General features: G+C 54.8%; 3 protein-coding genes across 3 annotated transcripts; 1 reads left to right on the forward strand and 2 right to left on the reverse strand.

The window, feature by feature from the left end:
• Positions 1–1,089: 1,089 nt before the first annotated feature.
• On the forward strand, positions 1,090–2,595 carry ColSpa_08768 (SRP-independent targeting protein 2; the record flags this gene model as incomplete). Its single annotated transcript, XM_049274980.1, has 2 exons — positions 1,090–1,985; positions 2,253–2,595. 2 exons carry the CDS (start codon positions 1,090–1,092, stop codon positions 2,593–2,595), a joined length of 1,239 nt encoding a protein of 412 aa, XP_049130937.1.
• Positions 2,596–6,220: 3,625 nt separating this feature from the next.
• ColSpa_08769 (dolichyl-phosphate beta-glucosyltransferase) lies at positions 6,221–7,562 on the reverse strand (the record flags this gene model as incomplete). Its single annotated transcript, XM_049274981.1, has 3 exons — positions 6,221–6,622; positions 6,673–7,392; positions 7,485–7,562. 3 exons carry the CDS (start codon positions 7,560–7,562, stop codon positions 6,221–6,223), a joined length of 1,200 nt encoding a protein of 399 aa, XP_049130938.1.
• Positions 7,563–11,424: 3,862 nt separating this feature from the next.
• On the reverse strand, positions 11,425–12,836 carry ColSpa_08770 (uncharacterized protein; the record flags this gene model as incomplete). The annotated part of the gene is made up of 2 exons (XM_049274982.1): positions 11,425–12,284; positions 12,308–12,836. The coding sequence occupies 2 exons, from the start codon at positions 12,834–12,836 to the stop codon at positions 11,425–11,427; spliced, it is 1,389 nt and encodes a 462-aa protein (XP_049130939.1).
• Between the last annotated feature and the right edge of the window lie 5,423 nt (positions 12,837–18,259).

Raw genomic sequence — 18,259 nt, forward strand, 5'->3', positions numbered from 1 at the left:
TCCCGGCCCGTCTGAGTGGCTGAGACGTTGCTGGTGTACCTAGCTTGGAGGAGGGGCGCGTCAGCTCCCTCAGGTACTGCTTGATTCGAGTCGAGCTTGCACTAGCACCCAACCCCCGACCGGGCTGGGCGTTCCGCAAAGAACGAATAGCTACTCACAGGACGCAGAATAGATCTGGGGGTCCAATATCGTGCCTGTCAAGAAAGAAAAAGAATGTCAGGGACGTGATGCCAGGGGTGGACCCCAAAATGCCTGATGTTTAGGCCGAGCAGAATTCCAGAAATCCATTACGCATGACTGTCGTTCGACACGTGAAATGGGCGGTGTGTGGGCACCGATTGGAGCGTGGCAATTGGCTCGATTGTGACGGCGGGAGCCGCTATGGGACGACTTATCGTTGAGATCGCCTTCTGTAATTTTCTGGATCCTCTGGGAGGCTTGATGCGCCGCCCGAACAAGACGTTCCTCGCCTGGTTTTCTGTCGTTTCCCAGGGGGAGATGCGCTTATCGAATGGCCTAACTGTACGTTACTCTTAAGAACTGACAGAGGAATTGAGACCTACTGTAGCTAGTTTCCTGGGTCCCGTCTGTCAGGTGCGAAGAAACACCCAAAGAAGCAGTTACCCCTGGTGAAGTCGTCCACGGTGCAGGGGGCCTTGCAAACCAAAAAGTCCACTCATCACGCTTCTTTTTCCGATTGATCTGCCACTACAACACTAATGTGCATCGTTCAAGGCGGGACGAACGACAAGTCTAACCGCCTAATTAACCACCCATCCCTCTCCCACTCTTTACCACCCGTCTTTCTTAAAAACTAACAACGGCGACTGGTCTCACATCCTCCTGTCCCCTCTCTCCCTCCGCCCGTCCAAAACCAAACGTCCCCCCCCCCCCCAAACGACCCCGAGCGCAATCTTAACGGTCACTTCCAGGGCTCCAACGGCGACATTGTGCAACAACCAAGTACTCAAGCTTCCTCTGCACAAGCCGTCCCCTACCTCGTCCGACGACAGACCAAGACGCCCCCGCCACCCCTCGCTTCAACAGCAACCCAAATCCAACCAGACGACCCCTCCAAATCAACTTGAAATGATTGAAAGCCCGACAGCCGCCGCCGACGCTCGGCGCGAGCGTCGCAGCAAGTACCACGAGGCCGATGTAGTCGTCGTCGGCGCCGGCGTCTTTGGCTGCGCCATTGCTTATGCCTTGGCCCAGCAGGGAAGAAGCGTTATCCTCCTCGAGAGATGGATGAAGGAGCCGAATCGTATTGTCGGCGAGCTTCTGCAGCCCGGCGGTATCGTCGCGCTGCGTCAATTGGGACTGGCCGACGCCCTCGAGGGCATCGACGCTGTGCCCTGCTACGGCTACAAGGTCAGCTTCCACGGCGAGGGAGTCGATATCCCCTACCCCTCCTTTGACGAGAACGGCCGCATGATCCACGCCTCCTCCAACACCGAAACGACGTCCTCGAGCGCGAAACAGAAGGAGGGCCGGTGTTTCCACCATGGCCGCTTCATCATGAACCTCCGCAAGGCTTGCCAGAAGCAGGAGAACATTACAATCTTCGAGACCGAGGTGACGGCGACGATACGCGGCGACGACCAAAACACGGTTCTCGGCGTCAGGTCCAACACCAAGGACGCCGCGACGGGCGAGAAGAAGGAAGACTATTTCTTTGGCCAGCTGACCATCATTGCCGACGGCTACGCCTCCAAGTTCCGCAAGGAGCACATTGCCCAGGCCCCCGTGGTCAAGTCCAAGTTCTATGCCCTTGAGCTCATCGACGCTCCTATGCCCTCGCCCGGCTACGGCCATGTCGTTATCGGCAAGGCTTTCCCCGTCCTCATGTACCAGATTGGTACGCACGAAACCCGTGCGCTCATCGACGTCCCCGCCAACATCCCCGAGGCGTCGCCAGCCGCCGGCGGTGTCCGCGGCTACATCAAGAACGTCGTCATGCCGACATTGCCGCCTCAGATGCGGCCGTGCTTCGAGGCCGCCCTCGCCGACGGCAAGATCCCGCCCTCCATGCCCAACTCGTACCTCCCTCCATCGCGCCAGACGGCAAACGGCATGCTCTTGCTCGGTGATGCCCTCAACATGCGTCATCCCCTGACGGGCGGTGGCATGACTGTTGCCTTCAACGACTGCGTCATCCTCTCTGACCTGCTACATCCTTCGCGTGTCGCCGACCTCGCCGACCCCGTGGCCATCAAGGACGTGCTCCGCGAGTTCCACTGGCGCCGTAAGAGCCTGACGTCCATTATCAACGTGCTGGCCATGGCTCTCTATGCTCTGTTTGCCGCCAACGACCGCCAGCTGCGTGCCCTACAGATGGGTTGCTTCCAGTACTTCCAGCGCGGCCACGCCTCGGAGCCCATGGCCCTCATGGGTGGACTGCTGCACCAGCCGTCCAAGCTCGCGTACCACTTCTTCAGCGTCGCCTTCCTCGCCATCTGGCTCAACGCCCTCGACCTCATGAGCGGCAGCATCTTTGGCTTCCTCAAGGCGCCGCTGGCGCTCATAGACGGCATTCTGATTCTCTGGAGAGCGAGTGTCGTGTTCCTGCCCGTCATGTGGCGTGAGCTGAACTAGAAATATGTGCTAGATTATTGTAAAGGGGGTTATTAAACATGGGCAAAGAGGCGTTGGCAGAATGAGTGATGAACCGACGACGAGAAAAAAGGGGTTTGAATTTCCCTTCCCGGGTCCTCTGTCAGGAGGATGTCCGGGCTGTATATATACACACTTACACATACGACAAACCATGTTTGGGACGGAAGCGGATCATTGGATCACTAGGTGTAGATACAGGTGTATCAGGCCATATTCTAATATTAATCTGTTCGAGGAATTTCAATGATAACTTGAGCTCATTGTGAGCACTATCAAGGTCTTCTGCGGACCTATGCATGCCTTTCCTTGCCAATGCCCAAGACCTAGAAGCAACCCAGTATACAAGGCCATAGGTCTTTTGAGTCTTTTGGTCGTCCAGGACATGCGTTGTCATCGTGTTTCTCGGACGGGTTGGCTTCGACGGGGGGCATACTTTATCTTGGGGCCAGTCACAATGACTAGGGCTGTGTGATGTCTTAGTATAGGTCTGCCAACGCCTTTTGCTTCCGCCATTGAAATGTGGTTGGACAGATGGGACGCTTGGTGTGCGTGTGAAAATGGAACTGTATGCCCAAGTCTGTTCTTCCTAATACTTTTGCACTTTTCTCTTCCGAGACAGGACTATAAGGTACTTTCACAACTAAACGCGGACGGTTTACAACAAGAGCAAGATGCGTCGTCCGCGTGCACAGAGAGACGGTTTTGATGGCGACAAAGGTACCAACATACTACAAGCAGCTTGTCAATGGTCGCAGGAGTCAATCAAGAAGCAAAGTTCAGACATAGCTATCAAGGTATGTGCTCTAGCTAATAAGACAAGGAAAATACAAGAGGCGGTATAGAACGCCTCGGCAGCGTAAATCACAGTATTTAAAACCGGCCTTTCATCAGCTAGGCTGACATTTACAGTCTGGGTGTTTCCGCCATTTTGTTCCTAAATAGCCCGATGAGGTTGAGGCTTGCCCTATGCTAGAACGACCCTACAGTCGAGACTTTTTGCTGCTACTTCCTTGAAAAACTATAGGTCAAATGCAAACCAGAGTCGTTTAGTCTTCGGGCTCCAAGAATCAGAAATGGTGCCAACAATCGCTTGCGCCATCACCATGGTTACACACTAGCAATCCGCCGTCGCAGAAGCCAATAACAGAATTTTCTCCAGAAAAGGACGACGGGATCCTCGGAACAGGTTCAAATGGGTGCTGAATTCCAGATGTCATATCAAAAGGTCACGCACTGTTAGTAAGATGTGGTTTACGGACAATATGTCTAGCAGGAGTTCGGATGTTGTTTTCTCTATCGGAAGTTTGTGCGTTTGTGGGGTATATATTCTGCTTCCCAGCAGTCTGGGTTGCTCATCCAGCCGCCGGCGCTGTCAACGTCACACTAGAAAGCTTGCTTGACATCTGGTAATTGCTATGTCACGCTGAGTATCGACGCGAGCTGGTATAGAAGCCTTCCCACTAGCGCAGGCGCTTACAAAGTTTCCTGTGAGAACACTGAAGAACTGGTCTAGGAATGTTCTGTATGATAGAGAGATGGGGTAGGACTAACTCTTGGGGATAAAACAAGCAGTTTAAGACTGCCTGTTTCTATTATAAACGCCGTAGAAAAAGTCCGAGCGGACATTTGGCTTTACTCTGTAATACCGGAACTCTGCTTCTGAATTCACCTTGGTAAACGTCCGAGAATTCGGGGGTTAAGATACCTCCAGTCGCTTTATGGGAAGCGCCGACTTTGACCCTTGGAGTACTTTCGACTCATCATCTTTTCCTCCAAGTAAAATCCAACATGAAACAATCAACGTACAGCCCGGTTAAGACCGAAGATTCAGATACGCAAGACGAGGGTTCAGTCGAACGAGACGGTTCTTTTACTAACAATAGATATCTGGAAACGCCTAAAAGATTCCAAGTCATCCACATTGTTGCCCTGGTCCAGTCTGTCCTCTTATTACTTGGCTGCACAATACTAGCGAAAACATGGCTCTCAGTGAAACTAGGCTACGGCTCCGTTCAAACTGGCTGGCGAGACACCGAGCTACGTAAGGGTTGACCCCGAGGCACTTCAATCGGATGCTCCAGAAGCTGACGGTTCAGACGCCGCGTTCAATGCCATCAAAATGCATAGAATGACCATCTCCCAGCCATCCGATCAAACAATAGGTCCGCCTCAGTCAAAGTATGTCGGAGACCCATCCGAGGAGTTGGACAATGCATGGCGAATCTTGGTCGCGCGTACGTTCTAGGACCACAAAAAGTGACCTCTGCTAACTGCTTGGAGCCACCATCCTGGATTTAAACGACAGCGAGATGGGAAGTTATGTCGGGCAGACGACAAAGACAAGGCTAGGTTGGACTACTGGGTAAGCCGCCATGAAAGTCACGTTTTTCGGCTGCTTGGAAACTAAAATCTCGGCCTATCAGTTTACAAGTATACCACAAGCTTCACTGCATCAATTCGTTGCGGCGTGCTGTGTACCAGCATGTATATGGCGCGCCATCCAAAGAGGACTTTGAGCATCACGGTGAGTCCACCCGACGCTCCAGCACAAGCGGGTGTATCTAAACAAGAAGCTTGGCAGACCACTGCATAGAGTTGTTGCGACTCGGTGCACAATGCCAGTCTGACCTGACGCCCATGCTATATTTCAACTTCAACGGTACGATGGGGATCAAACCGCACGAGCATACATGCCGGGATTTTGATGCCATCAACGAGTGGGCAAAAGGTAGATCACGCTGTGGAGACGACACGAAGTGTGCGATTCTGGAAGGAAAACAGTTGTCCGGTGATGAGGCAATCGTATCGGTGGATCAAATCGGCGTTCAAAGCGATCGATCATAGCGATCAGTGACTATTGATCGATCGATATAGTGCGCTCGTACGATCCCTTAGATTGATTACAGTATTCGGTCGAAGTCTGATATCAATTGTACCCAAGGATCGACCGTGTGTTGAGTGCCGTCCTCGGCCTTTTCAACGATAGAAACCTCCATTCAACGGCTCTCTTGAAGATGGGTTCTCTAGTGCTTTCCAGTTCATCTACTCTTCTTGTTGTAGTTGTGTGACTGTAAGGTTTAGGGATGTCGTGATGGGGAGGTGGTCCGAGTCTTGATTTGCCTCGCAGTCTGTTCCGCATTTGCTGGCCTGTTTATCAGCTCGACCGCAAAGAGGAGGCCTGTCGTTGAGAGAGACCATCTCCTTCCATGTATGTTATCGTGCTCGCGGCCCAAACACGCTTCCCAGACTCTTGTATACGGTTCGAGAAGATGGCATCAACAGGGTTGAATGAACTTTCAGAAAGCTTCAGGTACTAGCTTGAGAAAGCTAAAACGGTGAAAACCTCTCTTTGCCAACCCCGACCACTGGTTGCAAATTCCTTGTGACGGTCTCTTATATCACCAGTACATTGTTCAGTCGAGAGATATGGTTTATGCAATGTGGGCAAATCATCTTTACCCTGTATATTTTTTGCAGATTCAAGAGTCTGCTTCTGAACTTTTTGTCTACGCTCTGCCCTGTTTCAAGAACATGTGGCCATGAACACCCTCATCCATCAAAGGATGAATAGAGCAATGAAGGAATACAAAAGAGAGCCCAGGCTCTACGTCAACCTCCGTCGATAGACACCCATCATCCAGCTACCCCTGAGCACCGCCAGGCCGATGGCCATCTTGATGCTGTCCGAGATGACACTGAGCTTGCTTCCGGGGACCTCGTGCCAGTCGACGGGCACCTCGGCGACACGAATCCCGGGGCTGGTGCCAATAACACTGCCGTCGTCGCCAAGAACGGGTGCGGGAGGGGCCGACTCTGCGAGAAGGAGCATCTCAATGTCGAATATCCAGCCCTCGGCATGCATGTAAGGAACGATATGCGGAAGGGCGGCGCGGGTGAAGAGCTTGAAGCCACACTGTGTGTCGCGGAGACGGGATGTGGCGGGCGGGGTGAGGATCATGAGGACGAGGTGGAAGGAACGCATGAGAAAGTTGCGGAGGGCAGACCGCTGAGCACTGTTAGCACCAAGAATATGAAGGAGTCTAATAAGGGGCATACCTTGACGACGGCCTCGCTGCCAACAAGGTGAGCACGGCTGCCGATAGCAACGCCGCGGTGAGAACCATCGACGACATCCTCGCAGCCTTGGATCAGACGGCCCAGGTCACTGAACTTTGTCGCACCGTCGGCGTCGGCAAAGAGCACGTACTCGCCGCGGGCGTGGCGGAAGCCGTGGGTGACGGCGCCGCCCTTGCCGCGGTTGCGCTCGAGCTTGATGACGCGGATGACATCATGGAGGCCTTGTTTCTGCGCAAAGTCGAGGCACACGTCGACAGTGTTGTCTCGGGATCCGTCGTCCACGATCAGGATCTCGTAGCCGCTCAGGGCCTCGGAGGGCGGGTTCTTAGTACGTCGGCGCGGCGCGGTAGGGCTGAGGAGGGGCTTGGTAGGGGACGAGGGTCGGCCGAAGTTCTCATCAAGGTAGGCGACTGCCTCCTCGAGAGTGGGAAGGATGCGAGTTTCTTCGTTGTAGGCGGGCAGTACGACGGTGAGGCGCACGTCGGCGGGGTCGATGGTTGCGCCCGAGTCGGGGACGTCGCGAGGGTCGGTCAGGTGGGCGCGAGCCTCGGAGACGCTGCGCTCGGCGAACCAACGATCAAACCAGCAGGGCGCAGAGACCCTGACTGGCTTTCCGGAGGCAGAGGAGGTGAGGTAGACTTTCTCGGAGGGAAGGACAGCGCGGGGCTTCGGAGCGAGGAGGTGGAGAGTTACGAAGACCTGTTGATGGGATTGTCAGCCTAGATTAAACCGTGTTTTGCCAAAAGCCAATAGATAAGAAGGGCACGTTCGAGACAAAATGGTAAACCCACCGTGAGAAGGCCAATGGCGGCAAGAGCGAGCAGCACGACGCCAAGAGTCGGCCACGATGCCTGTGTGATTTGGTCCATGACTTTGGCGCAGCAGTGACTGTGGCCGCTGGAGTTGCCCTTGGTCTAAGGAAAGGAAAGGAGTGAACGTCGCGAAAATGACAACAAAGCGCAATTGGTGTGTCCGCTGCGCAAAGCGGAAAAGAAAAGAAAAGGGAAGAAAGCGCTGCAACTGCCGCAGCTGCAGCTCAAGTCAGAGACAATGAGATGAAGGCGGCGCAGTTGTAGTCGCAGCACCACTGCGCTGCATTTCAGGGTGTTCTGGGATACGTAATGCGGAACAGCTCTCTCGGGAAGGCCCCCCCCCCTTTGTGGCTTGACGAGGCTAGCCATTCGGGCCAATGAGGAGGGCCGGTGGGAAGGTATGGAGGGAAGCTTGGAGGGGTAGATCCCTGGAGAATGCTCCTGCCATTTTCGGTTTGTGGGGGACGGGTATGCTGCAGCCTTGCATTAGTGCACGGTTCAGGCGTCCTGTCACCCAAACTTCAGACGGGTGCAGAAGCCAAAAATGCGACTTGCCATGGATCGCATTCTTTTTTGTTGGAGGGAACATTGGACTTTTCCGTTCGGGACCTGTCAACTCGGCACCAGCCGACCGGATTCGCTTGCGCTTCTTCAGCGTAACCCTACAAACAGAGGTATCCGAAGGACCGAAGGAGATCCGAAGGAATAACAACACACCAGACTGCGACGTTGCCTGCCTATTCAATTGGTATAACATTGAACATTATGAATGAAACCTGTATACGCCCTAGAAGGTTGCTCGACGCCTGATTTACCTCGTACACGTTCAGAACCAACCAAAGCTTCACTCGACATGGAGAACAATCTCACTCCAAAGACGGATGAACCTGAAAGCGCCGAGAGGAGGGCAAATCGGCATCCGATGGGTCTCGGCGGTTGTCTCAACGATCGTCCCGGATCAACACGCTTGCGCCGTAGTGACGCGCCGCGAGCCGAGCCACGCTCAAATGCCTCGACAGTATCCGATCCAAGACATCACCAGGCCGAAGGACGGGCCCATCCCGTTCGGATCCAACCCACATACCAGGAGTTGTCTCGCATTCCCGGAACTACTACCTGTATGCTTCCCCCACTGCCGCGCGCCACGCAGCGTGGAGCAACGTCAGATCATTATTTGCCCAGGTGCTCATGTATTCGTTGATCTGCGGCGGACGCACATTTTCTTCCTCCCACGCAACATCTCCATGTGATTTCCGAAAGTGACCGTGTAAGGTCCAGACCGCGCCAACACCCCGAAAGCCGCGTTGTCATCTCCACCCGTGGCGCGTCAGCAGCTCCTCGCCGCAAGCCCCCGTCTGCCGTCAGTCTACAAAGCCACGCAAGAACCACGCAGTGCAATCCCATCCACGCGATTCCCATAGCCGCTCGCCAAACGGCACCAGCCCGCCCTGCACCGTCATATCGCCCCCCGTGTCCCCTGGCTGTAACATCAGTATGGCTGAGCTACTAAAGTATCAAACATTGTCCAGTCACGCAGACAGCCTGGCGCCACCAGGAAGCGGCTAAAACTTTCCTCTCATATAATCTCGAGATTTGGGAAAAACTTTGGCCGCATGGGCAGCGCGTGAAAACCAGGCGGCTTTCTCAGCCGCCCCATACGGCTCCTTCAAGCCACACGATACTTAAACTCAGCGCGTTTGCTCCCCGTGGAAATTGCGGCCAAAGCCATTGCCGTCTCCATCCGCGGGCACCCACCTAATCGAGCAGTCCAGATTCAACGGGGACGGCAAGGAGTCTGAACGAAGAGCAAAGGGGCATGCATCTCGTCCAGCTCTCACGTTCGGACCCAGGATTCCTCGGCTGATTCTTCGCTCGCAAAAGCAGCCCGAGAAGCCAAGACTGGCCGCATCAGCTGGGCCTGTTCAAACCAACGTCCGAGGACATGGATGGAGCCCAGCTTCCCGGAGCCAGCGGACGGAACTGCAATCGTCTTTGGGCCGCCGGGGACGAAAAGAGGAGACAAAAGAAGCCACTGAGGCAGGATGAGAGCGTCCGAGTCGTACCGCATATGCCATGCGCTGCACAATCCTCTGCCATCACTTCAATATTTCCTGACCCTGCATGCATATTCGGCCGAGGACTGACAGGAAAGCGCATATACACAAAGGCCCCCCCACCGTAACGACTTCCTTATCGAGGAGGGACTCGACGACGAGAACTGCATCGGGAAGCCGGAGGACACCGAGCCAAGGGTGTTTCTTTCCTTCAGCCTGCTTTGCCAACTTACGCAGGCCCCTTCTGGTAGCAGGCCCAGTGTCCCAATCGGTCCTCAGCGCATATGCAAGAAGTCGATAAAACGTGTGCTGGCGCCTGTCCGTCTCCACCAAACGCCCCAAACAGAACAACCCGCGACTGGGTGGGATGGGAAACGCCCCCCGTTGCCTCATGCACCTTCGCACCCTAACACTCGCCGCTCGCAAAGATGCCCTCGTACAGAGTTCGTGGGAGATCCAGAACCCCCCACTCTGGCATTCGAACGAGGTTCCAGACCAACCCTCCCCCCCCGTCCCTGACGATCTTGACGACGGCGACGACTTGTAGTTCCTGACGATCTCTGTAAACCAGTTTCCCAGACGGACCGAACAACAGAGCGCGCCCGTGGTACCGGGTCGCAGGAAGGTGGCCGATGACAGACATTGACGGCCAGCACCGGGGCGAATCGATAGCACTGAAGATCGCAATAACACGAGCTTCCCGCAGTCCAGATTCCAAACGAGGAGCCCGAACTGCTTGCGCCAAGGAAGGACGCCAAAACAAACCCGATTAGGCTTCCCCATCCGTCGGCCTGTGGCCCTGAGCGGCGGCGCCTTGCCCATGGGATGCAGCACAGCCAAACACTACGCGTGAGCGCGCGCCCACGTCTGTCCGACGGCCTCGGTGCCCTCCTCTTCCAGCCAGGCAAGCCAGGGAACCCCAAGGCACGCCAAAAATCAAGGTTTCTCCACGTGGCGCCGGACGAGAGATGTCGTATCCAGGCACTGCGAGGCATAGCGCGGGCTGATTGGATGGGCTTCGCTCCCGTGCCGTCCCTGCGAGGGTCTCTCTCTCCCACACCCCTCCCCCTCCCGTCGTCCTCCTTCCTGGGCGGCTGCTAGTCCCGGCTCACACCAAACCAATGTCTCGGTCGCATCATCATCACGTCGCTCGAGATAAAGTGAGACTCGCCTTGTGAAAGGGGCGGGCGGTTCCAGATCACGTCACTCGAACCAAAAGGGAGAAAGCGGCCGAAAACGACGTTTGTGGGTTTGTTTCTGTTTTTCTTATCATTTTTTTTCGTCTGATATCTGACTGAAGCTTTCCCCTTCTCCCAACGTGGATGAAGTCCGCTTGAAGCTCGAGATGAGTTTCGACATCGGACCAAAGAGCTAAGTACAGTGGAGCCAGAGGGTCCGTTTCGTTGGCCGCTCCCCCCCCTTTGTGTGCTAGAATAGTATAAGAAATAGGAAAAATGTCTATGAGTTATCGGTATATGTGTGGTCATGATATGGTCATCAAATAGATAGAAAAGCAAAGAGGCAAGAGTCCATCCTGAACCCGATTTTGTTGCCAATCCAGTCCTGTGGGTGTTATTGTAGTGTCTTGTTCCGGCGTTGCTGAGGTCCAGCGGCAGCAACCTTGAGTGATTCCCGATGGTGTTTTCCCTCGTTCCAAAGTGTTGCGTTGTCCAATAAAGCCACGTAAACCAACCGCGCAACGTAGGCGAAATAAGTAAAATGGAGGCAAAAACAGAAGAAGAAAAAAAGTGCCGTTGAACGCCGCGGTATATTAGTAAAGAAAAGGCTGAAATTGATACCGCCATGAAGTTGGGTGAATGTGGATTTGTGAAAAGAATTGTTGTAATGACGCTGCGTTGATGCCGTTAGACCGCAACGGCGGAGCTCTTTGTTGACCAGCGGCTCTTCTTCATCAGCTTAGAACCAACCTGCTTCGAGAGGCGCTTTCCGGACTTGTTCGACGAGACGACTTCGGCGGGCGTGACGGTCACCATCTCGACCGCAATGGCCTTGTTGATGGCGTCGTTGGAGACCTGTGGCGGAACGCTGTCGCGGCGGAGGTCCTCGTACGGGGCGTTGGCCGGCTTGTCCGTATGGGAGTCGATCGTCTCCAACTCGGTGAAGCGGGTGACTTTGGATTTTGACGTGCTTCTGCGATCCTTCTGCTTCATCGCAGAGGGGGCGGCTGCGACGGCGGAAGCAGGCGCCGGGGCGTATGTGTACGAACCGCTTTCCTCTTCCTCGACAGACTCCCAAACTGGCTCGGGTGTCACGCACGCTGCCGGTGTGGTGGCAGCCGATGATCGGCCAGACATGGGGGCTGAGAAAGGTGCATTGTTGTTGAAATTGAAGGACGACAAGCCCGACGAAGAGCGGACGCTAGTGATCGAGGCGGCGGAGGAGGCGACCGTGTTCTGCTGGCCTGAGAAAGAGTTGCCAAGCTGCATTGGCGGCAGAGACGCTATTGTCGGGATGGCATTGAAGCCACGCATCGATGTTGGTGGTTTGGCTCTGTCTGTCGACGCTGATGACTTTTCAGCCTTGGGCGAGCCGTCGCCTCGCTCAGATGCATCTGATGCACGACGAGAGCTCGGGTGGAGTCGGTGAGCATGAGCAACAGCGGCAGGGTTTCGACGCGCAGCTGGCACAGACTGATGGCGAATGGGCTTCATCTCCAAGTCCTCCTCTGAGCTGGTCGAATGACTGGAGCTACCGGAGGGGGACTCTGCTATAGTATATGTTAGTCACTTGCGGCGGTGAAGCTGACGATGCCATTGCTCAGAGTGAACCTACCCTTGACAGGAGACGGGCTGTTACGCCCCGAGGACCAAGATCGATCCACCTCCTTGCCCTTGAGCGAGATGCGGCTGCCATCGGGAACGGAGTACACGGAGCTCTTGTTGCGCTCCTGCCAGTATGGTGCCGGAGGAGGAACACCGCTATAGCTGTATGCCCTGGGCATGTTGCCCATCGGGCTGGCATTGACGGAAGGGTAGCTGACGTGAGAAAGACTGCTCGAAACGCGAGGCAGACCAGGACCAGGCGTTCTGGTCAATCCGCTGGTAGCCATGGCACTCCTCCTCCGGTTCTGTTCCATAATCTTGGGTCGGTCCTCATGCTTGAAAGACGATGGTGCCCCGGAAAGTGCGTCAATGGCGGCGTGAGTAGGGACGTGTCGGTACGGTTCCTTCGGGGGTTCGGCTGTCTTTTCTGCCTGCTTTTGCTTGTGCTCCTTGGCTTGTTGCCTGGATCTCTTGATGAGCGAGAAGACAGACATCGTGGTGGGTCTGATGTGAAGAGGACGAGAGTGGCGTTGGTGTGAGGCGACGAGTCCAATGGGAACACAACTGCCCGACTAGCTCGACAGTCGAGTGTTGCTTAGGCAAGGGAAAGCAGATTCGTGAACGACTCGGCGTGGCGGGGGGTGAGGTGATAATTAAAGCGAGGTCCCGGTGCACTGTCGTTTTTCGAAGGACGGGATGCCGTATAAGTCGAGCCCGAGCAGCTGGTTTGGACTATACTTAGGCGGCACAGGTGAAACTCGAGCGGTACCACAGACAATAATCAGCTCGGATGACTCTGTGTCCTTGAGATGTGAGCAAGGTGTTGGCTTGGCAAAACTCGTCCGTTCGCTGGGGGCCGTCGTTACGGGCGATAACTCGTGCCTTTCTGACAGGTGGACAGAATGGGCTTCGGCTAGGTTTGAAGCGAGATGATGGAAGATGCTCAATAGGTGGGACGAGATGAGGAGGGATGCAGTCAATATAACTATAAACAGCCTTAGGTAATGCTGCTTGAGAGGCGAGGAACTAATAAGAGAGAGGGAGAGAGAGAGAGAGGGCTGATGAGCGAGAGTTGGAAGGAACAACAGGCAGCCGAGAACAGAAGCTGGGTTCGGGAGCCCTGGTTCCTTTAAGGCGTGGCAGAGGTGTGTGTCTTGGGTTTGGACATGGGAGATGCATGGGGGGTGTGGCAGACTGAGATGGGATGGGTGCATGGGAGGACGTGGATTGGGACGTTTTCCCAGGCCGGGGGGTCCAGACGACGTGCAGCTCGCTCGTTTTCTCTGCAGCTTCTGGCTTCCGAGGGTTCCAATGTGTCTTTTCTTAGCAAGCACGGCGAAGTCCAGCCTTCGAGACGAATCCAACTAAGACGCAGAAAGATGGCGCCGCCGTCAGTCCCGCTTCTTGGATCTGCGAACGCGAGTGATAGTGTCAATGGTGCTGCCGGGCTGCCGTCAAGATGTGTTCGTTTGGCTAGGCGTCGATACCCCTGAATTGCACGGTCAGGTCCAAGGTCCCTCTCAGCTGGCGGTGATTCCCGCCGTCGATGACTCGCAATGGGGGTCGAGACAGGGCGCGAATGAGCGAACAAGAGGGTTACTAGCCCGTAGCTTTTGACAAATTTGGGACCAACGCTTGGCACCGGACTCTGGAGGCAGAGCCTTGGATAGATTCCGTGTCCGGTTCATTGATGGCAACCTCCTTAACCGGGTATTGTTCACACCTCGTTTCGTACTGGTGCCCGAGATAGGCAGCACAGTCTGTCCAGCCCAGTAACCGCAGCAAATCACAGCTGCAGCGGTTCAGAAGCGATTTGTTACCTGATAAAGGTTGGTAGCGGCAGCTTTGCCCTTCTCCTTGGCCTGGGTGAACCCACTGAGAGTTGACAGAGAGGAGAGCGTGGTTTGCCCTTCTGTGCCTCTTTTGCTGGATCAAACGGCCCTCGTATTCAGGCCAAAGTAGCGGTACCTGGTTGCAGGGATGCGCCGGCGACAGCACGAGCGTTATGGTTGTGGCTCCGAAAGAAAGTCTTTGGCTGAAATTCGATAGCGTCGGTGGGAGACAAGCCGCTAGGCCACGCCCAGGTACCCTGTACCAGCGCGTCAGAACGGAGACTGGCGCGGTCTCTGTCAGGGCCCCGACTGGACGGGCGGATGGTACATCGTAGAGGGCCTTTGGTGTCAGCGTTGGTTCCTTTCACCTCTAGATTGAGGTGGTGGTCCCTACGTGCCCAGGAATGGTGTGGAGGATCCAGCCCAGCCGCACTGGACAGGGGCCCGTCGAACTAAAAACGATGGCCGGCTTCAGGGGAATCAGAGCCACTGATGGATGAGGAGCATTGATGATGCTGATGATGAATTGGCGAATTGCTGGTGGTGTGCCAATGTGCCCCCTCCCCTCTCTTCTTTCTCCGTTCTTCCACCACCGCCATCGCCCTCGCCGCCGTTGGCTAGGCCATGTCGAGTAAGACTCAGCGGCCATCCGTCTGGCGTCTTGTCAATGGGCTTTTTGTTGTCCAAATCAACCACGGCAACGGGCGGGCGCATCGTCTATCTTTGGGTTTCCGTTGTGGGCTGTCTTGAACGCCCCTCGGCATCTCTTCCCATTGCACCAACAGAAATGGTCTTGTCTTGTCGACAAATCTCGAGACCTTGAATCGATATGACCATGCCGGATTGGATTCGGGGGTCCGCTGGTCAATGTCGACTTCTTATTCTGTCTCGCTGAGGCTGCTTCGTCCGTAAGAGGCAAAAGCGACGCTTAGTAGAAACGACGACTCCGTGTAACGAGGTTCAGGCCTATACCGATGCAAAGGCCCACCGCACATGCTTACCTTGGAAATGTAAGCAGCAGGATTTACATGGTGTCTTCTATTTGGTTGACGGCCGGTTTGCCGAATTCCTTGCTTTTTCACCCCTCATCTTTGGGGCATTGTTGAAGCGTTTTGGCGGCATGCAATGGAAAGGTATTATGTATGTAAGATTACGCCCCTGTTCGAAGTCTCTATTCGTGCAGGTATATGTGAATGCTCCAGCGACTTTGCAAGGTTGGGTTGTTGGTATGAGCATGGATGATATGGGTCGTGTTTGGTGTGAGACTGGTTGCAGGCAAGGGAAAAGAAGGTTAGCTGGCGCTCGGACGGCGGGAGCTACCTGCCGCTCGAAACAGGATAAATTCCAGATATCCGTCTAGGCAGGCGGACCCAAGAAACTCTGACGAAGGAGAGGAGTTATCGAATGACGGCCTTCCTTCCCTCCATGTGATGCGATTGTCCTGCATTTGATATCTACACGTATCCTACACTATATGCCTGCCCAAAGATCCTCCAACTGGATGATTGACCTTGCACAATCTCATGGAGGGGCTCTGCTGCATTGGGTGTTGGCTGATTCCCACTCAGGCGAGATAACCTGTTATCTTCTTGTTCAGAATGTCAGCTCGGCAAGTAAGCTTATATCTCGACCTGCCTGTTCCCGTCTTTTCTCCATCCATTGCACATGTTGAAGCGTCCCTGAGCACGGCACACCTTTCCAATACGGAGTTGGCATCTAGTGAGCAAATAAGCACAGGCATACTTCATCCTCTCCGTGCATCTCCAATCTAGCTGAGGCTAGCAAGCATCCCGGTTTACGCTCCGGGCCTTCATGAATCATAGCCCAATGTCAGGAGCTAATGACACTTTGGTTCCTGACGCCAAGCAGCCAGCCAAACTCCCGTTGGTTGTAGCTGTCATCTGTACGCATCTTAGTTGACAGCAATCAATGTCGTACCCCAGAAAGCCTTAAGCCTCCCAAGCTCGTCTCATCACATTCGACCGGGATGAGCCAATATTCTCCAGGCCTCATGTAAGCCCCTTCATTTAACCTGCGTTACTCATCTATCTTACATACAACACACACACGCATAACTTGCTTGCCGCAGTCGGCCACAACAGGCCAGCATTATGTGCTCACCGGCACACACTTGCACACCGCACAGGGAAAATTCCCGACCGCCGTGCTGTATCGACCCTACGTCCCGGCGCACATGCGATGCTTGCATGATGATACCTTGCTCGACCCAGCCGCTTGGACTAAATCGGATAGCAAGCTGAACTGGCGGCTCAGGTTCAGCCACCTGAAAATGACCGTATCACAGCTGGCTTGCAGGGCGAGACTTGGACTAGGAAAGCTCTTGGTTATCTCGACCCTGGCAACCTGGCCCCGGGAATATTGGACTCATCGTTTGGCTTTTAAACCAGGTCAGAATGCACTACCCGAATCCATAAATTGGGAATACCGTGCTGAACGAAGGCGAGTGCCGCTATCTCGGTCGTTTCGAAGAATAACGTCGCCGTGCAGGCTACCGTTGCATCGCCAGCGCCAAACCACTTCTTTGCTTTTCTCTTATCTCTGGGACCCCTGTAGTGCACGATGACGCCTTGGCAGGAGTTGGGAGAGCCACGCACTCGGGTGACAAGAAACAGCGACGCTTTCCTATACTTTTACCATACCTACACATCCCAGCGCTGCTTTTGTTACCCGAGTGCCACGGCTGTTGCCAGCTTTTGCGCCTCTGGACGGCGATCATGTTACCCAGCTTCTGGCCTCAAGACTGGCGTTCTTGGCACATCTCAGCCTCATGCCATGGATAGGCTCTCTTTGTGTTGGTGGCCTAGGGAGTCGAAAACCCAAACAATGGCGTTGCTGACAAGCCTAAGTTTGTGGCTTATCGACAACCTGCCTCCCGAGAGACGACGTTTGTGTCAGCCAGCCATACATCCTGTCAATCCAGGACCTCAATGGATCCCATAGGGTGGACGGTGAGACTAGGCCGGCGTGGATGGGCTTGCCGCAGTACCGGACAGCCTACACCTCCCACGCCGCCACGCACCACAGGCTCCAAAGGCATCCCACTGAGCCTAGCCGCTCGACCTTCAGGGGTTGTGTCATTTTTGATCGGTCTCAGGCAGTTTAGTCTAGGCTGGACCGTTCCGATCAACGCAAGGGTGCCTATCAATAGCTGGACGCATGATGCGACGCTGCCATGGATAACGTTCCGTTCCATGCCACCCTCGTCGTGTCGTGTATCGGAACGGTCAGTCGTAAACGCCTCGTCATAAACGCAATTATACAACTACCTTTCAAGCCCCATAGGCTAGCATACCGCCTTGTTTTATCGTCGTCGTCACGCGTGCCTCTGCGACACTGCAGGGCCGTATCGTGTGAGTTGGCTTGTCCACCTGCGCTGGCAACAGGTCTCGAAGAGGAAAAAGGGTAATGCCGCCATCTGACATGCATACCGCCATCCACCGAACAGCATGGGCGAATAAAGTTGCGCCCACTTCTAGGCGAAGGCAAGCGACAAAGATAAGATGCTAAGTCGAGGGCTTTCGGTTGAATCTCGTCGAGTTTCCATCCACTCGAGGCCGAAAAACTTGTTTACCTGCATCATCGAGATTGGTAGGCTGATGTACCGTCCACATTGCGTTGAGGACCCTGGTTCGCTCACTCTGCGCCACAACTAGCATTTTCTCCGCCGCGGCGCTCGCCAGCAGTCTCCGGCCCGTCCGGGTTTACTACCCCCCCTGCTAGATCACAGCGCCGGCGTGAATTATTTCCTTACATCCTTGGTCATTATGCAAGCAACCCTGTCCAAAGGTGGCAGCCAAATTTCCCTGCTATGGGGGATGTCACAAGTGCCTTGTCGAGATTGCCCGTACGGGTGGACCAGCTGCGAGCTCCATGTTGATGCCTCTTGGCCAGCAAGCTGACACTACTCGCTTTCCGGACCTCGCTTCACGGCTTTGGCGGCGGGCTACCTTTATGCATTCCGCTAGCCCTATAGTGACTGAGAGATATCCCAGATTAGACGTGAACCGACAGATTCGGAAAAGGCGGTGGTGGGCAGCTTGCGTTTGCGCTGTGACTAAGAACGC

Source organism: Colletotrichum spaethianum (genome assembly GCF_022836535.1).
Source record: "Colletotrichum spaethianum MAFF 239500 DNA, contig24, whole genome shotgun sequence".
Taxonomy (NCBI): Eukaryota; Fungi; Ascomycota; class Sordariomycetes; order Glomerellales; family Glomerellaceae; genus Colletotrichum; species Colletotrichum spaethianum.